Source organism: Podarcis filfolensis (assembly GCF_964270895.1).
Source record: "Podarcis filfolensis genome assembly, chromosome: 1".
Taxonomy (NCBI): domain Eukaryota; kingdom Metazoa; phylum Chordata; class Lepidosauria; order Squamata; family Lacertidae; genus Podarcis; species Podarcis filfolensis.
This window is the reverse complement of record NC_139604.1, coordinates 71,916,011-71,941,731: the sequence shown is the minus strand read 5'-3', so window position 1 is coordinate 71,941,731 and position 25,721 is coordinate 71,916,011. Positions and strand designations below refer to the sequence as shown.

Below are 25,721 nucleotides of genomic sequence, written 5' to 3'. Positions count from 1 at the left end.
TGTTTCGAGGTTTATCGGCGGTTTAAAATAAAAGCCGTCATAATAGTACTCAGTCCTGCCTCTGTATGTGTGCGTGTGGTGGTGGGGCTTTTGTGTGGCACGGCGCTCCCCTCCCTCCATGCACACGTACAGTGGGAAAAGCCTGGATGCAGCAGCGGTAGTTCTGCAACAGAAAAAAAGGCCCGGGGGCGGGGGAGGGAAGAGCCTTTCGCCCCTCACGCCTTCCGCCAACAACCTCGTCTCTTGATTGACAGCTATCTTGCGTATTGTTATCGCCGGCACGCGCGCGCTCCTCCCTCCCTCCTCCCGCAGCTGCCCATTAGGACTCCTCGCGCTTTGCTTTGAGGCGCTGCCGCTTGAGCGAGGGAGAGCGCAGACATGGCGGCGCCCTGTGAGGAGCCGCCAGCTTCCCCCTGCCCTCTGCAGGCTCTGGGCTGCCTGTGAGGAGGAGGAGGAAGAGGACGACGACGACGACGGGGATTGCGAGGAGTTCCCGCTAGTGGCGCTGGCGTTGAAGGGCCGCGCCCTTTCCCGCCCCCCCCCCCCGCCGCCCGGACTCGCTTTCCGGAGACCGGGTGCAAAAAAGTTGCTGTCTTCCTACGCTCGAAGCCTCCCTCTCCGGTAAGCGGGGCTGCGGGATGGTGGGCGGGACGTCTTCTTCCCCCTGCAGCCCGGTTGCCCCCTCGCCACCCCTTGCCATCCCTGTCTGCACCAGGGCTGGGGGGTGGTGGGGTCGGATTTTGGTGCCCCAGAGAGCCGCAAACTCTGCCCCTGTCCCTGCACCTGCGGGCGCTGCAGCAGAACCGGCGCTGCTTGTTATTCGGCTGCATCGGGGTCCCGGGCCGGGGTCGCGACGGGGATGCGGGAGAGAGCACAACCCTTGTCGTCCTGTGTGGGCCATTAATCCAGATTAAATCGGAAGGGATCGCATTGCTTATCAGGATGCATGGAGAGAGCGGGGAAATTCCACCGTGTCTGCCCTGCCTGAAGCATTCGTCAAGGGTTAACATCCGTAAAGCATGAGTTTGTTTTGAAGGGCTGTCAAAATCAGCCGATTTCCAGTCAGTTCCCGATGCGCGCCTGTCCGGAAATGAGCTCCACTAGCACAGTGGGACTTTACTGCTAGGTAGGCATGCCTGCATTATCAAGGCCTGCCTTCCCTTCTGGGCAGCCTCCCAGCAGCGGCATAGCTAGCAGCTCGGGGGCGGGGGGGGGGCGGGGCGAGCCTCTCCTCTGCCTTTCCCTCAAACTCATTTTGTCAACCCCCCCATGACACCCAGGGCGACTGCAGCCCCCGCACCCCCTTCCTCTGCCACTGCCTACCAGGGGCCGCATGTAAGTGGTGGGCAGGGCCAGAGGACAAAGTGGCAAGAGCAACAACTGTTCAGTTTTACCTTTGTATAGTCAGCTACACACATTCATAAACCTCTGTCTCTCTATTCTCCCAGCCAGGCAGGGTGGAGAATTCAAGGATGTGTTCTGGCCAGGAAAGAAGGGTATGGAACAGGGCCAGTGATGGGGGTCCCCTGGGGAGGGGATGTGGTGTGGTGAGCGTCCCAAGGGCCAGATAGAGATGCTTGGAGGATGACATTTGCCCCCTGGGACCGAGGTGTCCCCCCATACAGGATTGCAGCAACAGTCTTTCATTTGCTAAATGGATATTATTGTTCTAATCCTATATCTGAAGATTTTCCTTGTTTTGGAATATAATGGATATATTTTATTTCATAACTCTGCAGCTCCCCAGAAAGAAATACACCAGTTCTCTGATATCCCTTATTTTTATTCTCTGAGTTATTCAAAGCTTTGTCTGTGCCCACTGATAATTTTTTATGTGTCACATTGGGAAATATATAGTTTAACTGAAATAGCTGGCACTTCACTCACATCCCTGTTTTTCTAGTTCTTAACCTCAACATTACATGCTTGTCTGGGTAGTCATCTTTTTAGAGTTTCATGCAGACTTTTAGGAAACTGCATAGTCATGCTGTGGTGTAAATAAAATCCAAACAAGATAATATATATGCATTTTATGTATATGCTTTAGGACAAGTCATGCTCTAACACTATAATAACTTGTTTTGATGTGTGCTAAGGAAACGTTTTGATAATGGGGACTATACAAAACTTTAAAATTTTGCTGCTTTATTTCCAAGCACTTGTCTGCATTCATATAGTGATGTGTGCAGGACGGTAGAAAAAGTGAGTGGGGAGGAAGCCTCAGTTTTTCTTTTTATGCCTGTAAAGCCACCTGGTTTGAACTTCATTGATTTAAATCAGCACTGTGCCATTTTTTTCTGTGTGGTGGTGGTGGGGCATTTTCTTGGGAAACAGTGTTCTCCACCCCTGCTGTAAACAGTGCTGTTAAAACTTGGCTGCAAAGTTTGGAAGACATCAAAGAGGAATTCTGTCTCGTTGATCTGTATTGCTCTGTTTCTCTCATTTTCCTTGGCTGCCTTCTGTTCAGACACCTCTTAATTGGGAGGTGGCAGGGTGCAAACCTAGCTGGAAATTATAACCTTTTGACATGGATGTCATTTCTCAATGCATGTCTGCTGGTTGCATAGGCTCATAGGTTATGGAATAAGTCATTATAATGATTAGCATATTTTTAGTATGAGCATCACACTGCCCAAGGTTCTGAAGCTGTGAAGTCCTGTCTCAAATTAACCCCTGTGGCTTCTAGGGAAGGCTATGGTGGTTGCTTCTCAAAAGTTCTGTGAAATAAACTCAAGGATGTGCAAGCCTGCCACACATCCATCAGGTTTATTCATTAGTCTAAACACAAGCAGGTGGAAACACATACTTCTAGAGGCAGACTCAACCACTTGGCTGATTAAATACTTCTCACCTGTGCTGGCAAGCAGTTCATAAACCTTTAAGGGACATTACAGCACAAAGGCTACTGCATTAAAAGGAGGAAAACACACAAAACCAAAGTGAAGTTGGAAATGCTAAAATAGAAAAGAAAAGATTGAGTGAAAAAAATGAGGTGGGTCTAAGAATGATGGGGAAAGGGAGTACCAAAGAATTTCTGAAGAAAGTAAAGAATCTGGGAAAGTGATGATTACAAGGGGGGAGAATCATATGGGGAAATGATAACAGGATTAAAAGGAAGTAAGTGTTGAGATAAGAACTGAATGGGAAAGGAAAATGATGGACGTGTCAGTAGAAGTAGCATATTTCACATGATAAAGGCAAGCAAGTTAGGAATAAACCTCAGCTAGAACTCATCTTCCTGACATTTAGTGAAGGGAATATTTTGTGTGTGTGTAAGGAAAAGGATTCAGTCATATAGTCTGTAGTCTGAGGTGGTAGAACCCAAACAGGTTTTACCGTCTCGGTTACCCAAATCTTTACTGTCATAGAACCCATATGTAAAAGTGGTCAGAGGGATGGTAAATGTGACTCTCCCCATCCTTTTTTGTCCAATGAACTGCCATTATTGTTTTCCTCTCAGTGAGACTCTGAACCAAAATAAATCATGCTGGAGAAAAGCAGCAGATGTACAGCAGTTTTACTGGGAGGGGGAGTTAGTTTTCCCAACCCAAATATCCCTGTTTCCATTCAGTTGCCACTCCACCACTTCATATGGAGCTGGCAGGATCCATGTTGGATCTGCCATTTTCATATCTAGTTTGTCTCAGTGTCTGAGAAATCAGCCTTCTTGATGGGGATGTTGCTATTTTGGATTCTTTTTCACTTACACGAGCATGCTAAAAGACTCCATGATGTCAGAGGCTGTAGAACTACTTGGCTGGAGTTGGTCACACAGGCATAGTTCTGCTGTTGAATGTGCTCAGAAGAATCCAGTGCATTGTAGATTGCTTCCTTTTTAATTTGGCAATTTATGGACAGCCGAGCCATTCAAACTACATATGACACCAGGGAGCTTAGTGCAAACCGTAAATATGTGTAAATCATGGGTATAGTTAGGGATGTTTAGTTTTAATTATTAGAGTGGAAAACCGGTTACTTAAATCCCTCATTTCCTATACAGTCATCTGTTTCCAAAGCTGGGGTGAGAAACAAAATAGCAACATGGTACACTATAATCTAGCAAAGTGTCTTGTTTTGTTCTATTTGTTGAAGCTCTTTGCTTAATCCATAAGCTATTAACCAACACTTACTTCGAAAAACTGAAGACAGCACTGGTAGAAGTCCAAACACAATTCTGCCTTCATCGAAAATATGGATAAACTCTGTCTGCTCTAATGTTTCTATTTATTTTAGAAGTTTTGTCTAGAATGTGAATAATACATTAAATATACAAACAGGTGTCGAACCTGGATTATATCAGTCATACATACTTTGGGTCTTCTGGGTTTGGGAAACTTTTGTGTTTGTGTCAAAACTCAAGAAGATGAATCCTGAGAAAATTCTAACTTTCCTTTGCATCAGAATGTCAAAGAGATAAGTAACCACTCAACTTTTAGAAGACATCTGAAGGCAGCCCTATATAGGGAAGCATTTTAATGTTTGATATAATATTATGTGTTATTATGAGATATATTTCTGAATGTTAAATAACTCAGTGTCAGTTGTGTTGAAGAAAACTTGACAGAATGCCCAGTGGATTCTAAATGCTTTTCAAATGATGCTAGTGAGTTCGAAAGAGGCATTGTGAATACAAAATAGGATTTTTTGTGTGCACACAGTACAGTATAATGAAAATAGCAGTGTGACTACAGGAAAATGTCATATGGGAAGGATACTGCTGTGACAGTCTGCCTTTAAATTCCTGTGATCAGTCACAAGCCTATTTATGTATAAATTGTATCTAAACAAGTAGGGCCTCCTTCCATGTAAGAGATTTGGGAGGTTTGGGACGCCAGATTCCTGTGCTTATTTGCAAATCTGCCCTTTGTTACTGGCGTTTTTTTGTATTTGCTGCTGTGGAACCTAACTCTGTTGTGATGGCTTTCTTACAGACCTCTTGTTTCTGTTTGGCTTTGCAGAACTTGAAGCTGTAGTCTCGCCCCACTGCTTCGCTGGCTCTCTGCCCCTTTCTTACACCCTGAAGGCTTGGTCCAAGGACATTAAGTGAGAAGTAAGTGTGACAATTCATTTATGTGACAATTCATTTATATGGCAAAGAGGCTACCATCATCTAGTGCATGCCCCCAGGATCATGTGCCTATGATCACATGAGGCTGGGGAGTGGGACTATGATCAGTCACCCTGCCTGCACTGTTTTGCAGGGTGCTCCCGGGGGGTGGTGACACCCTTCCAGGTGGCCCCTTGAACTGGAACCTTGAGCGCTTGGAGATCCATCTCATGGGGCAGCCTACATGCATTTGGAATGCTGATGTGACTCCACTAACACGAATGGCATTGTGGAGAGGCTGGGGTAATGGCATCTAAGGGGCAGGCATGTGTTTTCCAGCCTCACACAATTATAATATGATCCTGAATGCCTATATAGGATTATAGACTCGAGGTCAGATTTCCCGCCCCACCCAGACTGCTCAAATCCCATTTGCTACCTCTGAGCAATTCTTCTTTAAAAAAAATTATAGTAAGGCATTTCTTCTTCGTTCTTCCTTTCCTTTGTCCATTTTGCTGCTTTAGAGGCTTCCCTTCTAGACTAGCTAACCAGGCAATCAGCCAGCTTTGCATATCCCAGATGGTCTTTACAGGGATGGATTTTGTTTTGTAGTCTTAAGCGATGAGAGGCAGTATCTGATTCATATCAGCATTTCCTGGGGAGATGAAAGACAGATCTTCATATCCATCAGCATCACTTGTCTCATTGCTCAGTGACTTGATGCTGAAAGTGTGAACTGCTTCCCATAGTCTGTGTTCTGTTTGAGATGATGTTAGTTTGGTAGATGTGTGTGATCTGTGGTGGCAATTGCACATCTTCACATCATTGGATGGCAAAGGTCTCTTGTTTCATCACTTATTGCCTTTTAGGTGAATTAATGTTCTAGCAGTAATCATAGGGGCCAGTTTGTTTTTTGTTTGTTTTTTGTTTGTTTTTTACAAAACCACTGCTAAAGTCTGAAAACAGAACATTTTCTGAAATGAAAAGTTAAAACCAGAAATATTCTAGAAACATTTCTGGGAAAGTTTTCTGGTGCCCTAAATTGATGGGGAACTCCCTTAGCATGTATGACTTATATTTAGTAAGCAAAACTGTATGAACAGATCAAAGTCCACCCCCCCCCCAATATACTCATAACTATTTGAAGTCAAATATTTTATTGGGGATAAGGTGAAAAAATTAAGTACACTTAATGTAGTTCAAATATGGTTTAAATGTTACATGCAAATTAATTAAAAAACATTACTTGAATAGTATTTTTGTTGTGATTGTTCAGTAGCATACATTTCCTTACATGGTTACATTTCACAAAATTAAAAAGGTGAAAAAACCCAGGAAGGTGTTGAAAACAGTTAACATACTTTAACCAGACCCATATAATTTTGTCACGCATGCATGTATTTTATATGCATATACATTTATGCTTCGTCAAATATAGCCACCTGAGAAAAGTTAATTATAACTTTAAAACTGCCTTATTTGCCTGGTATTATATCTATTAATTATGTTACTAATTAAGGTGGTAATACCATGTACTTTGGGAAAGGGATTATTTTCTAGCCTATATCACAGCTCTTAATATGGCATGATGTCAGAGCTACTATCTTTCTGTATTTGAAATTACAGTTGCTGCTATGATGATGATGATGATGATGATGATGATTATCTATAATCCTTGTTAGTTGATTGTTACCCAAACATCTCCAGGCAACATTGTCAATATTGAAACAGTGTTATTTTATTCAAGTGTTTTTAAATAAATAGGTCTAACTTCTGTACAGTACATATTTCTCTCCCCCCCCCCAATTTCAGAGAATTTCCCCTCAAAATTCTTAGGTAGAATCCTAGTTGGACTAACTGAATTAGATGCAGGATTTAGCAGAGAATTTGGCCTCAGTGGGAGTGTGTGTATTGGTTTAATTTCTTTCTTCTTAATCCAAAAAGCTGAGAATGTCCCAGGACCAAGGCAGGCCAGATACAAGTGAAGGAACATCAGGTAAATCAGAAGATAATCAGCAGGACAACTTGGATAACTCCGAACAGTCTTCCAGAAAGAAGATCCGACAGAATACGCCAAGTCCCAGCAGAGGCAATACACCTCAAGGTAAGCAAAATTACTACTTCAAACCTGATTTCCCTCTTCAGAACCAAAATACCCTCCAGGAGTTCTCTCTCTGTGTTCTGTACATCAAGGTAATTTTCTCACTATAAATGGAGCATTTTTTGAACAGTATGTTTTTTTATTCAATAAAACGTATTTCTTAAGCAAGTAGTAACGCTGAACCAGGCTTTCTACCTCACTTTGTGATATTGCACCACATACTCCAGTGCATGGGGAGGAAATAAGACATTGGATTGACACCCAATGTTAGAACTGTGAGTTGTATCCAAAGTAGTGCTACGTGAATGTTCTGTGAATGCAAGGACTTCTGCTTGAGCAATTGAATGTTTTATCCCATCCTACTCCCACATGCCCCCTAAATCTGTTCTAATGGTTTCCCCAAATCTCTTGAGCAGTTTTGGGGAGGGCACATGCAAGGAGAGGGTGTGAAAGTCATGGAATCATAGAATTGTAGTGTTGGAAGGGACCCTGAGAATCATCTATTCCAACCCACTGCAATGCAGGAATCTCATTGCACAAGTGAGAATCCCAGCATTAATGGGGCACATTAATAGAATACTGCCCTATGTTTATTTGTAGTCCAATCTCAGTTTTGATTTCCTGAAGCTGGAAATCTTGCAGCTTCTCCTTTCTGTTTCTTCCTTAAATGACAGCTTTTGGTTGCTTCGAATGTTGTGAATTCAACATACCTCACTTATTGATGAAGGGCTATATCTTTTGTTTCCTTTTAACAGCCCTCCTTTCCAATTTTCCTCTTTGATGTTATTGTAGCACAAATTCTGCCCATCTGAATGCTTTCACTTTTTCCTTTTTGTGACCATACCTTCCTTTCTCAGAAGGCTTTGTGAGGAGAAGCATATTCCTCCTCTTCATCTTTGAATTTTATAGGCATGGAATTGCACAGAATGACCTGTAAACAGCCCACTTCTGCTTCAAACATGATGGTAGCATACAAACTCCACAGAATGGTCACAGACTGAACATGGCAGCCTTCCCTACCCTGGTGCCCTCCAGATCTTGTTGGACCAACTCCCATCAGCCCCAGCCAGTCAGGGATGATGGGAATTGCAGGCCAACCATATCTGGAAGTCACCACATTGGGAAAGGTTGAGATGCACCATTAGATAGCTTATCTTTTTTGAGGACATTCTTGAAACATAGTGGACATTTACTTCTACTATTTCCAGTGGTATCTTTGATTGTCCATCCTTATCAATTCTTAGGAACTGTAAACTTTAAATAATACAGGCCATGCTCAGTGAGATGGGAACAGTCATCTTTGTTAATTTACCATTTTTTAAATTAATGGGACATTTTGCTGAAGTATATTTCACTGCCTTACAGCCAGCCCTCCTCAGTTTGTGTCAGTGGAGGAGCTGATGGAAACTGCAAAAGGAGTTACCAACATGGTGTTGGCCCATGAAATTGTCGTCAATGGAGGCTTCCAGATTAAGCCAGCCGAATTGCCAGAAAACAGGTATGATGTCTATTGTCGCAGGCATAAAAAGTTATAATATAATTTTTGCTGTACGAAAAGGCAGCATCGCAACTAGTGGATCTAGGGGTGGGGAAAAATCAGTTAAAAACATCTCACTGTTTTTACATGGAAGTGAGAAATACAGAAAATATTGTGGCTGGTCAGGCATTTGTTGAGAGAACATAAGCTTGTTAACAGTGGATACACCATATTCTGTTTGCCATGAACCAAATGCATAGGATCCTCATCCTGTGAACCACATCCTCTTCCCAGAGCCCCTCAGCAACAGGCTCATCTAGCCATGAAGGTTAGCTTTGTACATCTAGCTCGTGTTATATCCTATATGTAGTCAGGGAACGTTATGTTCATGTTTCTACATAAAGTCTGTTAAGAGCATTCCTGCCCTAGGAGGAGATAGAATGCTTACATCAGAATACACACACAATCAGCTGTGATTCAAATTTCCACATTCACCACACAACTCATTTAGGAAGCTGTTTTGCATATTATTGATGGAGGGAGTTCTCAAAACCTTCAAGCCCTTCTGGCAGCTACGCCCCCTATCCTTTTCATCCCATTTTGGCGACAGAGTCTCCCTTACGTGTTCCTTTTGAGCTAGAACTTCCTCTTGGACGCAGTTAATTATCTTGTTCTCTACCAATGTATTTTCTTCAACTGTAATGTTGGACATTTCAAGTAACCATCTAACTGCTAGTGATGGTCCGTGCCCCCCTTTCCAAGCGTCACAAGCTCATTGTACTTGGCTTTGTGTTAGAATTACCATTTCAGTTTTCTTCTCCTGTTGTGTTGCTTGTCAGCCTTGAAAGAAGAGTAAGGGATATTGTCCACAAAGCTTTTTGGGATTGCCTGGAAACACAGCTAAAGGAAGATCCACCATCATATGATCATGCAATTAAACTTGTGGGAGAGATCAAAGAGGTAAGAGGGGCTAATGTATTTCCATAAGCATACTACTTGTCCATACATGATTCTACATTGTTTAAGGGTAGTTGCAACTGTATCAATCCCAGTACAGGTCTTCAGAGACCTATACTCTTTCCTGCTCCCAGTACATTTCTTCTTTCTCTTTGCTTCCTGTTTTCTAACTAGTAACCAGCCCATAAAAAGGTTCTGCCCTGCTTTCCTGTGACTGCTAAGTTCCTTTGGCAGGTACTTTGTCAAAAGCTTTTTGAAAGTCCAAGTAATTATATTATCTTCCAGATGGACTTCATCTACGATGTTTGCTAATATCTGCAAAGAGTTGTAAAAATATGATGAGGCATGTTCAGAAGCATCTTTGATTTAGACAAATATAGATCCTCATGTCCTGTTCGAGCCTCACAAAGGCGTTTGATTGGGTACTGCTGGAGCCAATGTACAAGACTAGATAAATTAATTGGCCTGATCTATCAAGGCAGTTCCTATTTTCTTAGACCAATGGCATCTTTAATCTAGTGTCCTGTCTTCAGCATTGACCCTGTTTCATAAGGGCATGGACTGGTGGCAGGCAACACCTGAATCCTTTGGATAGCTTTGCAGTGCTTCCATAATGACTCATAGCCTTAAGCCCTGCCCCACCGTGCTCTGGAATCAGTAAGGCAAACAGTTTCTGTTGTCTCGTAATCCAATTTACAACCTGTCGCTAGTGAAAAATTATGTCGGTCACAGTCTGCCACTTGATTGAGGCATTTCATTCCTCTTCCCTGGCCCCTTTAACATCTGTGCTGGAACTATTCATTGTGTCTCCACGTATCTTCAGAACCTGCACACTGCTTCTCCTCTGCAAAGTGAGGTCAGTAGAGGGAGATTTGCAGGGAAGAAGCGGCAGCAAGAGAAGTGGAGCTTAATCCTACCCTCTCTTGCAACCCCATCTCTGTTTCAGATCCATGTTTGTGGTGGAAATAATCATTCTAAAATTTCAGCAAAGTGGCAGTTGAAGAACAGGTTAAGTACCCTTTCTCACACCCCCTGTTTCCCTGCTGATGTCCCTCTTTGACACCACTTTGCAGAATGGAAGCATCAGATGTGAGTTTAAGGATATAAAATGGAGCAGAATTTGTCACCCTTCGATACACTGGAGTTTATGCATGCATACACACATAAGCACCATTGTTAATCCCCTGTTCCAGAAACCAAGGGTTGCATCCAGCAAAGTCATCCCGTTTGTGCAAGGGCTCCCACTTGCAGAATGGAACTACCCCTCTCTCTCTCCCCACATTCCATCCCCCAAATATGCTCCAGAGGGTTGGAAGGGGATGTTCTTGAGCAAGCAGAAATCCTTGTACACATGGGATTACTTCATTGGATACAACCCCAAAACAGTTCTTCTGTACATAGTGAATGAAAACTTCTATTAAAACTGTTAATGATTTGACCTTATTTTACTTTTCCTAGTAACACAATATTGCTGCAACTGTTATTCACTTTGAAATAGTGTTGATTGATACAGCAACATAATACTGCTATGAGCTAACAAAGGAACATTGCTTTCTTTCAGACGCTTTTGTCTTTTTTGCTGCCTGGCCATACTAGATTAAGAAATCAGATTACTGAAGCTCTAGACCTGGAGCTGATAAAACAGGAGGCAGAGAATGGTGCCCTTGACATTTCAAAGTTGGCAGAGTTCATTATTGGAATGATGGGAACGCTCTGTGCTCCAGCTAGAGATGAGGAAATTAAGAAGCTGAAAGACATTCATGAAATTGTTCCCCTGTTCAGGTACTCACATTAAATCAGTGTCTGCCTATGGAAAAATACTTTGAATGTTTTTGATAACCATTGGCAGAATACAAAAATCATGCATGTAGCAATGAAATAATATGTGTGTGTTCATGTTTGTTTAATGGAGAACTTATTGGTGGAAATGCAAGTGCAAGAATAGTGAATAATATGGAAATTATTTTTTTATCAAGACTAATTTTATAGAGGCATTCATTGTAACTAGGATTTCCCTCCCCAGCTAGTTTAGAAAGTAGATAAAATCATGTATACTCCTAAATACACACAAAATGTGGCATTTATGTCTATCCCTCCCTACGGCTTTAGCTGACATTTCAGACTGAGGTGGGCATTCATATTTTGCTTGTATGTTCCTAAATGATGAAGGGGAAGGGAAAGGAGGAGAAAGATTTTTTTTCACATTGGATACCAGATGCATGGGAATGTACCGTATTTTTCGCCCTATAGGACGCACTTTTTCCCCTCCAAAGATGAAGGGGAAATGTGTGTGCGTCCTATGGGGCGAATGCAGGCTTTCGCTGAAGCCTGGAGAGCGAGAGGCGTCGGTGCGCACCGACACCTCTCGCTCTCCAGGCTCCAGGAAACTATCCGCAAGCCTTGCACGCCCGGGGGAAGTTCCCCTGGGCGCGCAAGGCTTGCAGGCGGCAGCCTGCAGCGCGGAGCACGGGGCGCCCTCCGGAGGACGCAACGTGCTTCGCGCAGGTGTCCGCAGCCTGCCGCCCGGCGCGTGGGGAACCCTGAAGCAGAGCGTCCCTCGTGCCGGGCAGACATCCGCAGCGTGGGGAGCCCTGCGGGAGTTCCCGCAGGGCTCCCCATGCTGCGGATAGCAGCCCGACGCGCGGGGCGCCCTGAAGCAGAGCGCCGCTCGCGCCGGGCAGACATCGGCCAGCCCCACAAGCTCGGGGGACAGCGGGGAGGCGCAGTGCTGCCATCCTACTGTTCCCCGACCTGGTTTTGGGGGGGAAATAAAGGGGGGAAATTTCCTTTATTTCCCCCCCCCCCAAAGTAGGTGCGTCCTATGGGACGAAAAATACGGTATTCTAGTCTGGCCTTCTGCCTGACATTGTAATTTCTGTATGGGAGGGGGCTCTTGGTTTTTGTAAAGATGAGCATTAATTCATGTAAGCCCCAACTGCAGTCTGAACCTGTCTCAGGCTTATCATCTAAGCAAGAATTGGGCTGTAGTGATCTGAAAAACTGCTAAAGGTAATTTTTAGCATATAATACATATGCCAACAGAATTGTTCTCTAGAAAGCACTGTATGTCTTCCTGTTCTTTAAAAGGGGATTGTTCCTAGTTCTCCCCACATAGTTCTTTAGTTAGATTACTTAAATATGATTTGCCTTAGCTCTTCACTTTTTCATTTGCTTTATCTCCTTCTTTTACATTTGATAAATATTGCAAATTTTGGGGGCATGTGATTTGATTTATTGCAGACATTTAGACATGCTGTATTTCTTATTGATACCGTTTTTTAAAATACTGTGCATTGCTTTGATTTTTTTTTTAAAAAATAAGCGATTTATAAATGTCCTTAAATAACTACACACACCTGCTTGAAATGTCTTCTTGATTTTGCAGAGAGATTTTTTCTGTGTTGGACTTGATGAAAATGGACATGGCTAATTTTGCTGTCACCAGCATAAGGCCACATTTAATGCAGCAGTCAGTTGAATATGAAAGGAAGAAGTTTCAGGAACTTTATGAGAAACAACCAAGTATGGTTTTTGTTATTTTGCATTGCTAAATGATCTGCTTTTTGTTTATTAAAAGACAAATTTATTAAGCTGATTCATCATAACTGTTCAGTCCTTAATTTGATAATTATGCCAAAATAACTCCCCATGAACGGCAGAAAGCTTACTGAACTCAGTGGAGCTTATGTCTGATGAGCTGTATATGGGAGGTCCTTCTGCATAAACTTTGGGTATTTCTCAGTGCCATGAATGGGAGCATGCAATGCAGTTTAAAGATTGCACTTTTAGCATAACTATTAGGGGGAAATGAGTGGTGCTAATAAAAATAAGCATTCAGAGTGCAAATGTCTGGATATCTATTTCAGTTTTTAAAGCCAAATTATTAAGCAACTAAAAAAATTCAGTCAGCTGAAAATCCAGAAACAATAGGTCCTTGAATAGAATTATTCAACATGCCTTAACTCTTAAGGCCATCTTCCCTAAGGACTGACACCCTTCCCTAAATGTCTTTCATGTTGGAGGTGATGCTGATCCGAAGTAGGGAGATGGCTTTCTCAGCTGTGGTGCTCCAAGTATGAAATATTTTAGATGTGATGATGAGAGACCTTTCTATTCCCATAGGCATTTTAAGTATTGTTTCACATCTTGCACCTGCTCATCTTATTTGTCAGCTGTTTTCATGTCTTTTGTTTTAAACTGTTTTGATTGTTTTTATTTTGTTCATATATTGCGCAAACCATTCTGTGCAATCAGTTTTGACCAAGGGCGTATAAAAATATTTCAAATGGATAGGCAGGAAAATGGGTTGATGAGAAAATGGTCTGGTAAGTCAGTTTCTCCCTCAAAACAGATTCCTTAGATTTCGTCACTGAGTGGCTGCAAGAAGCTGCGGATGACCTTAGGTCCAGAATGGTGCCTGCTATTGATCAGGGCGCCACGTCTACCAGTACTGCTCCTGTGCTCTGTCCTGTTGCTGTACAGAATCATGCATACCTTAAGCTCCTCAAATGGGATCATCTGCAAAAGCCTTTTCCAGAGGTAACTATTTGCTTCTCTGCAATTACTATAACAATGTTTGGATTGGTAGGGTGCATTCAGACATACACTTGAACTCGGTTGGGCAAGCCCCTTTGAATGCTAAATACGGGGATGAGTATGGGATTGTGTGGCAGTGTGGGATGTGCTTGTTGTTGTTGATTATCGTCTTTGAACCTAATCTAGAAGTTCCTGGTAGCTTATACACTGAGTCCTCTTGTCAAGTGGAGCTGTTAGTCAGTCTGTAACAGGTCTATGCTCATCTGCAATCTTATCGTGGATGAAAGGGCTGACCTGACATGTTTTGCTGAGGCTTGGGTGGATCGGCTGTTCTTGCAAGGATCCTTAGTACTGCACCTGGCTAGACCAGAGGATTGAGGTGAGGGTGCTGCCGTTATCTTCACCAGACAGTCTCCTGAACTAGGAAATGGACGTTGAGAGCTTACACTATATAACTATTACATCATCTCGCCTTGCTCCCTGCATTTATTATCCTCTGTTGTGTTAATTTTTTTTTTTTTTTTTACAGACTGTGCTAATGGACCAGAGCCGCTTCCAGGAAATGCAGCTGGAACTGGACCAGCTTATTTTAACTGGAGCGATTCTTCTGGTAACATTCAATGCTGCAGGCACAGCGCTTTCAGGCTTGCCAGCATTTACGGCCAATCTCAAAATGGTTATCCGGGTACTGCTGACAGGTCTACACCTCCCGTGAGTACCGTGTGACTTTGGGGCCCTTTATAGGGTGATGCAGGATGATATAGACTTCAGTTTCAACTAGATCTCGGGCCTGTTTTTAAAGAAGACTTGCACATTTCCCCCTACTTCTCCAAGTAGTAAAAGGCTTTAGAAATTATGAGGAATTTCCATTATGAAGAATAAATAGCCTTTCAGATAATTCTAATCTTCACATTTGGAGTAACCTTTGATTGTATCACTTCAGATTACAGGGCTGTGGGAATCTCCTTATAGTCTCACATGTAAGAAATAAAACGGAATGGGAAAGGGTTATAGGTAGTTTCTTGTGTGGAGAACATTTAAACATATGCATTCTGAAGAGTTATGAGTCTGAATGTTTCTTAATGTAGCTCCCAGTTGTGTCTAGGAAATTGCTGACACCCCCCCCCCAATATAGACACACCCACTTGTTTCTTTGAGAACTCAAATCCCCTCTTTAAAAAGGAAGTAGTTGGTGTGTGATGATTCTTCCAGTAATGTTCTCTCAGTCTGTAAGGTTTTTACTCGTATAGTTCATGTTTTGTTTGATTGGCATACATTAGCTAACCTGTCAATTAAATCCCATGTTGCTTATGAGCTGTTAAAGTTTGATCATCTTTTCCTAGCTCCTTCAACTTGAGTGAAGCATTGGCTGTCATAAGTGAAAAGATTTGTGCTGAAGTTAATAGCTGCCTTTCCCAACATGGATTCACACCTTTCACACTTGAGAAGGAGACAGAGCTTAAAGGACAGATCCAGGCTGTGGCCAAGCCTAATAACACTGTGTGCAAACTGATAGGTATGCTTTGTAGATGAGATGACTGCTCTTTTCCCTGCAATAGTTGTGCAAAATCCATTGTTCTGCATGTCTAAGTCAAACATATATTTGAGGACATGGGTATAGCTTATTTTTGTAAAATGAAGGGGATAGTAATGCTTCAAATGAGTGAATGCACTTGTTTTGAGATGAGAGATTGTATTGGCTGCATGTGCACATCATAAGACTAAGCCAAAAATCCTGGTTTCAAGAGCCAGGATATGCATGAGCAGTATGCACTTGTAGACAGCCCCTTTCTTGCTGCTTCATTCCTCCCTTTCTTGAGCTGCAAAAGCAAGCCAGGACTGAACCATAGCTTCTTGTTATATGCATATCCTGAAACTATGACTAATGGCTTCAAAACAAGCCCAAGGTATTAAACCAAGATTAAACCTTGGTTGAATGACTCTGTCTTGTTTGGAAGCTAAAAACCAGTTTCAAAGTTTTCATGTAATGGGAAACTATGCTTAAGTGCTGGATCCTGTAAAGGGAAGTGGCAGGAGCCTGCAACCACTGCCTAGCATAACCATTAAAAAGCTACTTTGTCAAGGTGTGGAGGTAAAAAACCAGGAAGCAAGGGCTGCTTTTGGAAAATGAAACATTTTCTTGAAGAATTACTGAAAAGTGAAGTCAGGTTTGAGTTTTCTATCTATGAGTGATGGTGTTCCGCTTGGAACTGGGAAGCAGAGATACATGGGAATGTTTGAAATGAAGGTGAAATGATGCTAAAAGAACTCCAGATTTTGTTCTGTCTGTGATTGCGATAAGACAGTTGTATTAAAATAAAAATTAAGCACCATTATGGGCCTATTTGATGTGTATTATCAAAAGAGGAATTTGGGATCTTTCAGTAAGTCTTACTAATAATTTACTTCCCTTCTCAAGATTCAAGAATCCAGTCGTTTCTGGAGAGCTACCTTGCTTCTGGCCATCAGAAATCTCTTCCTGCCATTCCTGGTGGATTAGGCCCTATTCAGAAAGAGCTGGAGGAAATTGCTATCAAGTACGTTCGCCTTGTTGACTACAACAAGATGGTCTTCAGTCCTTACTATGATGCAGTTCTCAGCAAAATACTGAATGAAGAAGACTCATCTTAGCTATCTGTGAGCAAAACTGGGAAGATGTCAGACTCATTGGTATGCTGCCCTAAAGAAGATAGGGTAGGAGAAGGCTGTCACACTCATGCTTTCTGTCAGAATGATGAGGGATGGGAAACCGAGGCCTCTTTCAGACCCCAGTTGTTTCTTGGGGATCCCCACAGTCTGTCTTGGTATCCCCTATTTCCCACCAGACCCCCTCAAACTCAGACCAGTTCTGTTTAGGAACTTAAGTCAAATTCAACACAGCACAGTTTTATTTAGGCACTCGTGTGTTGGAGGTAGAGCGAGAAGTTCCAAGATTTAAATGTTCACTTCCCCCTGCTTTCACCCAAGTTTAATAACTGCTCGAAGCCAATGCCAGTCCACCATTGGACTAGTGCAGAGATGTGCTGCTCCCATCCCATCCTGGTCCTTCTGGCTGCTGTGTATGCAAGTGTGCTTCTATACATGGATCACTGTTATTTGGATCAGGGTGATCAACTGTATGTGTTGTAGAAAGCTTACAATCCTTGGGCAACAGCTTTGCTGGGAATCTTTCACTAATACAGTAGCAATGGCTGAGTGGCGAGTGGATACATCAGGTGATGTAAAAGGTACTTACTAATTCAAAGCAAGTAAGAACTGATGGTATATTGACTTTTGAAATAAGGGCTTGAGGGTAAGACTAAAATGATAGATGTTGAAATTATCCTATTAGCATGTACACTGATGCAAAAGGGGCTAGTAAACTTCTCTTTCTATATTAAGTTTTAAATAGTTCTGAAGATCATCCCAAAAATTGTAGCAGTAACTTCAGTTTCCAGATACTCAAAACTTGGATATTGGTAGTTAAAGCACTTTATATGCAGTCTTCAACACTCTTAAGTCCTTCTGCCAGCCAGGTTTTTTTCTAAAGTATTTTACTCTGTACCTGCAGATATTCTACCAAAAGCGTATATAACTATATTTTTGTAGAGTATTTTCTGGTTCTTCTCTACTGCAGTATTCACATTCTGTAGACTCTATATATTGTTTCTCCTCTCGAAGTGAAAAAGTCTGATGAGGGAATTTCTTCCTCCTGTATTGCTGGAGGCATGAAATGCTAATATAGGTGAGGAAAAGTTTGGATATCTGAAAAAGTTGGATAATGGAGTATCCATTTAAGTTCATTCTGGAATTTATCTACATATTATAAAAGCCTGTGATTTAGGTGAGAAGTTGGGCTAGCTCCTAGCTTAGTAATATAATACTGTGTCCCCAATCCAAGTGCTCTTTGTACATAGTTGCACATTATGAGCCTACAGCTTAGCATGTGTGCTTGCAGAGAGATTGCTGGCACTGATCATGGTGAATTCCTCCCCCTCCCCTTTTACCTCATAGAGTAGCCTTTGGAAGGCCTGATCCAGCAGACAGCCCACAGGCAGGAAGTTTCCCTCTGCCCGTCGCATCACCTTTGCTGGACTTGGATGCAATACTTTTATTTGAATGTTAGAAATAGTGATTTTAAATTTATAGTAGGAAGTGGACTACCTTTAATGTCCCATGGAGTTTATAGAAAACTTTCTGCTAGGTTTTAAAACAAGTGTTTTCAGGAGTTCATAAACATGTGACTTATTGGATACTTGAGGACATTAACTGTTTCTTAGGTAGGCTCTCTTGTTAAATGTTTTCTAACATCAGAGACATGGATGTGTATGTTGAGTCACAAATATAGGAGGCAAAAATAATTCTGTGAATTGGCTTTTGAAATTGCTTTTGGTTGAAAAGCCACAATGCACAGTATGCTTCCTGAATGTTTAGTAGCTCTTTTAATCTTAAAAGGGAACAAAGATAAAAGCCTCTACATTAGTGCTTAAGTAATCTCTCTGAATAATAGAATTGCTGTAAAGCAGACTAGCCCCTACCCAACATTATTTGATGAAACTTTCTCTGTTTATGTTTTTTTTTTAAAAAAAGAGGTTCTCTTTAACTATTCGGCCTATTGTGTTTGAAATATGATGCTTGTGATGTCTGGATATACGGCAAAAGGTATAGGGCTAAAAGGTTTTCCTCTGTGAAAAACTGTGGTTGGCACCTACCTGGAACATATCTATGAAGTTTGAGTGAGTCTGTGAGGTTGGGTTTTAGGACCTACCAGTGCAGCAAAGGCAAGACAAATGTCTTAGGAAGGGGGCGGAGCTCCCAGCATTCCTCAGTCTATGGACTCACCAAGTGGAAAGCAGGCACTAAAATTCAAATGGTTATGAAATAGAACAGTAACAAGGACAAACATACAATTGTCCCTCCCCAAAAGTAGAACCACAACAGGAGTAGATTTACCTTGAAAGCAAGGCTTGTTAATTACGCAACCAACCTAATCCCAACAAGGTGATACTTCCAATCAACTCTCAAATTTTATTACTTTCATTGAATATGGGTGTGGCCCTTAACTAGCTCACTCACACTATGGAGACCTGCATTTCAGGCAGGTGCAAATTGCACCCATAGCGGGAGTGAGCCTGTCTGGTTGGGACATAAAATGGCTAATCCCAATTTGGGCAGGACCCTGACAATTAATCTGGGAAGATCTGCTGAAGGACAGCCTCAACCTCAGCTGAGACATGCTTGTCAATTTACTATAAAATTGACATACTTTTAAATGACATACTTGTCAATTTTATAGTGTTTGACAAAAGGTTTTGGAGGCTACGCTCGTAGCTGCTTTACAGATACCCTCTAAAGGAGCATTGGTGGAAAGGCTGCAGCCCTTGTGGAATACGCTGCCACATTTTTTGGTATTGGAATCTTTTGAATTTTGTATGCAAAGACAATGCAAGCCTTAGTCCACCTAGCAAGGATGGATGTGGAAACCCTGTGCCCCAGAGTGGGCAGCTGAAAGGACACAAAAAGGGAATCGGTCTGCCTCAAATCTCTGCTTCTTACTGCAGGTCTTTCCCTCTTCTGCCTCCTTGTCTGTTCAAATATGATTTGACTGTAGCATTGTCTATGCACAAAATGATGTGACTAAGGCAAAACTGAGGGGAGATGTGCTGAATCACCAGGTAGGCTGCTGTGAGTTTGAGCTAGTTGACACCCCCCACCCCAAAATAGGCTACCTTCACAGGAGACCACAGGGCCTGAATTGAAAGATGTTGACAGAGACCCAGCCCAGCAGGCTGTCATCCAATGTGATGATGGCTCAAGTTGGATCTTCCAAGGGGAGTGCCTTTACGTAAGTTGTGGCTATTTGTCCACCAGCATGTGGCCAGGCAGAGATGATGTGGAATCATGATGTGATGCTGTCTTCCTGCTGTCACCAGTCACTGGTGAGTGCTTCTAAGGCAGTAGCACCCACTGTGATGGCTTGGCATGGAGCTTTGCCCAAGGTGGTGCTTGTGATACTGATATGCACACCCAAAGGCATGGGACAGCTGCGTAATGACCACTTTTTTTGCTGTTAAGGGACTTCTGGTGGCTGCTTTAATTCAGATTACTCTGTCCAGTGCTGAGGGGATAAACCCTCTTACTGTGTCCAGAAGTGTGCCTAGATGAACCAGTTGTTTTTTGGAGCTCAGGTGCACAGGGTGAAATCTAGGCATGTCTCAGTGGCATCTCCAAATTGTGCTTGACCATCTTTCAGGTGTAAAGTGTGGCAGAGTAGATTAGCAACAGGAAGGTACTTTCAACAGTTCTGTAATGTCAAGTTGTAGAACATAAAACTTGTTAGCCAAAACAAGCACATTTTTTGTACTTCAGCAGAGAGTTCCACTCATCCTTGGTCACAGATGTAAATGGAGCAGGAACTGGACTATATTTAGTCACTGGCTTTGGGTCAGGTAACTTGGTCACACCTGTGAGAGGTGCAGACAGCTCTTCAACTAGATTTATCATTATCATTGTTTATTTGTATGCTGCCTATCCATAGTTAAAACCATTCTCAAAGCAGTTTACATGAAAATAATTACATAACTGCAAACATAACAAAAGTAGCCATGAGTGATAAATAAAATGTACACAACATGATCAAAAGATACAAAAAAAAAAAAATCAGTACAGTGGTACCTCGGGTTACAGACGCTTCAGGTTACATACGCTTCAGGTTACAGACTCCTCTAACCCAGAAATAGTACCTTGGGTTAAGAACTTTGATTCAGGATGAGAACAGAAATTGTGCGGCGGTGGCGGCAGCGGGAGGCCCCATTAGCTAAAGTGGTACCTCAAGAACTGTTTCAGGTTAAGAACGGACCTCTGGATCAAATTAAGTTCTTAACCAGAGGTACCACTGTATCAAAAACAGCAAAATCAATATCTCAAAAATTAAATCTTGACCCCCCCAACAAAAAATCCTGAACCCCACGACAAGAATTTGTAAGTATCCTGAGTAGCAGGTCTTCCAGGACTCACAGTCAAGATGGTCCCCAAGCAAGGAGGGAAGCCATTACCACCCCACCTCCTGGTCCAAGGCCCTTAATCCATTGTTTACCCCAGGCTGCCTGACTCAAATGAAAACAACAAACAAGCCTGAAGAAAGTCAGAATAGAAGGACATAGAAGCAGAAAGCAAAGACATGTACAGCTTGCAGTAAAGGCAGGACAGATTAAGGAATGCCTAGATCTCCTCCTCCTTCCCAAGGTGTTTGTCACACTGGTGAGGCCTAAACCTGGCGCAGCTCACTCCAACTCAGGAGATAGATGAGTAGATAAGATACCCTGGACTACCACAAAGTATCAAATCAGTGTTCTTCACATGGAACAACACTGACCACAACCCAACAAAAAACAGTCATCTCTCCCATTGATATAGACTTCACTGTGCTTAACTTTGGCTGGGTTGTACCTCTCGGGTCTAGAATTGCCAAAGTAAAATAATTATTCCTCGGTTATATTAGTCAAATTGTTCCTTTAGGCTTAGCTTCCTACACATCTGACCATTTAAAGAAAAAAGTGCTGCTTGATAATTTGCAACAATAAGTTGGAAAGGGGTGGGGATGGTAAAGGTGGAAATTCAGTATTCTAATATTGTCTGACTTGTATTTCCTTGAAGCTGTTAATGTGATATTGTTACTGTTTTTCTTATGTGTTTTATGTTGCTGCTGTTTACTTCATCTATGCACCACTAACGTGAGACTGTAACTCATCTGTGATAAATTTTTGTGTGTACTTTACATATTGCAGTTACAGATAAACAGCGATTGCCCGCCATTCTTCTTTCTGGTCTGTATGCAGTTTTTGCGCCTTTCATTACTTGTTGCAGGCAAGTATTTTATCTTTTTAATTTCCCCTTAATATCCATGTATGTGTTCAAGTCCTGGAAGAAAGAGCTATAGCTTAAAGTGCAATTCTACAAGAACTGCTGGGTATGCGGAGCAGTGGATGGGTTGGTTGGACTGCAGTGCTCACCTTCTGTTGCAGTGCCGCTGCATACTGGTACAAAGAGATTTGAGGGGACAGTGAGATAAGAGAGACCTCTGCCTTGTCCCTCTGTCCTGGTATGCAGCAGTGACACAACCAGAAGCAGGTGAGTGATGTGGACTCCCCCATGCCATCTGTTACTGTGTATGTGTTATTGCCATTGAGTTATTTTAGCTAGTAGATTACTCGAGAAGCAGTGCCACTTGCCACATAAGGAGGAGGTTACAGTGGTACCTCGGGTTACAAACACTTCATGTTACAAACTCTGCTAACCTGGAAGTAGTATCTCGGGTTAAGAACTTTGCCCCAGGATGAGAACGGAAAGTGTGCTGGTGGCGTGGCATCAGCGGGAGGCCCTATTAGCAAAAGTGCACCTCAGGTTAAGAATGGTTTCGGGTTAAGGACGGACCTCCAGAACGAATGAAGTTTGTAACCCTGAGGTACCACTGTATTTGTAACCTCAAGAGCACACCGGTGTGTTGGCTATTACTGGCCCCTGGATGTCTAAGGACCTGTAGAAGGATAGGTAGTGTTCTGTGACCTTGCAATAATTCCCAGTATGTGTATCCCCATAATTTCATCCCATTTCTGCATTAATTACACTTTTAGAAATTCCAGTATAAAATTCCATTTAAATATATTTTAATACTTTTTTTGAGAAGATAAGAAGCTGGTGGATAACTAAGCTTCAGAACGTACCTTAGAATGGTTCATTCAGATCAGTTCAGGTCTAGCTGGAATTTGTAAAGATCAACTGCTTGCAGCATTCTGAATGCAGCAGTTTGTCTCAGGGTGTTAATTGCCACGCGGTAGAATTAAACCGGTTCTTGCTGACATGGTTGTCTGGATTACAACCATTCTCCCCAAGACAGTTTTTAAAACTGTAGAAGGCTTTGGGTACCTTGCTAGAAAGGCAGTATATTCTCAGTTTGAGAAAACATTTAGGGGTCCACTATAGCTAAATCACAACAACCGTGGGTGCTTTGTTTCAATAATATTGCTTCTTAGGAGCAACATCACTGTTGCCATGTTTTAAAAAATGGCCAAGCCTTCAAAAACAAGGAAATTGGTCCACAGGCAAACGAAATAATGATTTACCTAATTTTCTTTTTCGTTTACTGTAGATTTTATTGTAGACTGCACTGAGAATTTTATTTAAGACCAGTATAACAAATAGCCTTTTAGAAGGAGGCAAACCCATATACTGCATTTTAATTCATGGAAGCTACCCAAGGAAAGCATATAATAAAATTTGCCATGACTACAGTGCTGTCATGAAGGCTCAGCTCTTAGCTGAATCAGATGTAAAGAGGGCTCTTGCTGCAGATCAGCCACTACTAATATTTATAACATGAAATAATGACATTCCTGGACATTTGCTTTTAGTCTGTCATGTATGTTCAGATATGAATTTTCTGAATAATAAATTGCACTCTAATTAAAGTTAAAAAAGCTGTTAGAAGGCCAGCTGCGAGGGGTACGCCAGTATCCAGAAGGGAGCCCCAGCAAAGCAACTGTACCCAGGTTGTCAGAGGCTGTCTGGTACATCTTGGGCAAGTTCTGTCAGTGGTGTGGGGAATTTTGGGTTCCCTTGTTCCTTTGCCTTCTCCACAGGAGGAATCCTGGAGCTTGGTGTACTTAACTCCCCACCACCACTGCCTACAATGGGAGGGGGAAGGAAAGACAAACTGCAAACAAAAAGGTAGGAAAGAGCTGTCACCCCTCTCTATCCCCATGTGCTAGAAATAAAGTGATATGAGGCATGACGTTATGGAGAGATCCTTTATTGGAAAGGAATGTTCTTCCATTTTAAACTACAAAAAACAGTTTCCATTCATTCTGCCATAAATAAAAACAAAGAATAAGGCAGGACAGACACTAAATGAGCAAACTGAAAACAACTTCGTTTTCCAGAGGTGTGAATTTAAAATATTTCACAATTTTTATGCTATCCAGTTTTTAAAATAAAACTGTCAGGACCCCTGCAAGATTTCAAGTGGTAAGATGGGGATACACATGTGAAGAGCAACCAAATGCAATTCAGACATTCTGCACAAATTGTGTTCAAAACCTGGAGCTCAAATTTGCTTGTTGTAAAATTCACCTGCCCTTTTCTTTTCTGATGAAGAATCAGCTGGTAAAAAAGAGGCACCACAGTAATAAAACAACCTCAGTTGCAAGATGCTTGTTAGAAACTTCAATCCCTTTTAAACATTTGATTTTGTAGAAGGAAAACAATTGTTACAAGTCTTTTAGTCTTCATCATTGCGACTGCAACATGTCTCATCGGATTCGCTTTTGCTGTCGTGCTCTGTAAATGTCGTGAATTGGAGGAACCACTGATCCTTTTTCTTCATCGTCATCTGAATCTTCATTTGGTCTTTTTACAGATTTATTAAGAAGGGCATTATTTTCCAAAGGTCCATTCCCTTCCATTGTTAAGTCTGGCAGTCCCCCAGTAATGATTCGCACAGCTTCATCCACAGCTTTGGAACAGGGAAGAGAAATAGTTCTTGTTAGAATTATGTGGGCTGAAGAATTATGACAGTGCCCACCATTATATGCTTCATTAATTTTATTATTTGTTTGTGCATTAAATTGTCCATACTAGCCTTCCATTTAATAACTCACAGGGCAATTAAAAAATGTTTAGCAGGAAACAGATGAGAATGGCTTTTGGAAAATATTTCATTTTGAAATTCTTGTTTCAAATAAGATCACAGAAGAACAAGCCACTGGTGTGCTTTCAAAAAGTATACTCAAATTATGCAAGTGTCATGTTTTTCAAGTACAGCTCTTTACAAAGGCCAAGTACCGATGTAATCTTTTAATATTAGAACTAGAGCAACATCCTCTAGCAAACCAATTAGGTTATGAAATGATATTCCACTGGGGGATTGAATATTGAGGGTTTACATTAGATTTTGCGTTGATGAAGAGCTATACTTGAAACACACACATTTGTATATACATTTGATATGGCATATAATTATCTGCTATAGCCCTTGCTTGTTGATTTATTCAAAGTATGCCCATCTCTTTGACATTACACACTAAAGCTCAAAGGCACATCTAAAGGCAGTGCTTTTTTTCTTTTTAAAAAAAGTTTAGGGGTACTCTCATTTTCCTACTCATATTGAAATACTGCCCCTCAATGAGGCCAAACTTAGATTCACAATATGTTTAGGGGTATGCGTCCCCCCAGAAAAAAGCACTGTCTATAGGGATAACTGACTTGCAACAAGAAGTTACGTGTGTGTCCATTTTGTGTTGACAAATGTGGGCCTCAACTTCAAATTGTAGTATTCACCCTGCAACAGGTGCCAACCATGCAGAAACACATTTGCTACTGAAAATGCGAAGTGGTTATTGTTGAAAATAAATAAAAAACAGCACAGTTAACAAAACTGAGTGTTGAATTAATTCCACAAATATCTTCAGTTCTGTTGATTTCAACAGCAGAATATTCCTGTGTCATTAGAGGTGCAAAATCCTACTTTTATCTTTTATGGGGTGGTTGTTAGAACCATATAGCCAGCAAGTCACACATGTATTAAAAAAAGCGTGGCTTTGTAATTTCAGCTTCCGTCTTACAGCCAC

General features: G+C 41.9%; 2 protein-coding genes across 7 annotated transcripts in view; one reads left to right on the top strand and one right to left on the bottom strand.

Moving 5' to 3' along the window:
* Positions 1-276: 276 nt before the first annotated feature.
* TCP11L1 (t-complex 11 like 1) lies at positions 277-25,528 on the top strand. Of its 5 annotated transcripts, XM_083599150.1 has the most exons (12): positions 277-621; positions 4,959-5,050; positions 6,992-7,151; positions 8,514-8,646; positions 9,465-9,585; positions 11,144-11,364; positions 12,968-13,104; positions 13,934-14,121; positions 14,648-14,829; positions 15,462-15,634; positions 16,538-16,655; positions 21,885-25,528. In XM_083599150.1, exons 3-12 carry the CDS (start codon positions 6,998-7,000, stop codon positions 21,892-21,894), a joined length of 1,437 nt encoding a protein of 478 aa, XP_083455276.1. In that variant the 5' UTR covers positions 277-621; positions 4,959-5,050; positions 6,992-6,997; the 3' UTR covers positions 21,895-25,528. The 5 variants fall into 5 exon arrangements, with proteins under 5 accessions (XP_083455276.1, XP_083455272.1, XP_083455273.1 ...); XM_083599146.1 differs by lacking the exon at positions 21,885-25,528 and having other exon boundaries at positions 16,538-19,818; XM_083599147.1 differs by lacking the exon at positions 21,885-25,528 and having other exon boundaries at positions 304-621; positions 4,932-5,050; positions 16,538-19,818.
* Positions 23,890-25,721, bottom strand: part of CSTF3 (cleavage stimulation factor subunit 3) — a 55,456-nt gene continuing 53,624 nt past the window's right edge. For both annotated transcript variants that reach the window (XM_083598519.1, XM_083598520.1), the window contains one exon: positions 23,890-24,607. In XM_083598519.1, the coding sequence (XP_083454645.1) occupies positions 24,405-24,607 (203 nt within the window). In that variant the 3' untranslated portion in view covers positions 23,890-24,404. The remainder of the gene's footprint in view (positions 24,608-25,721) is intronic.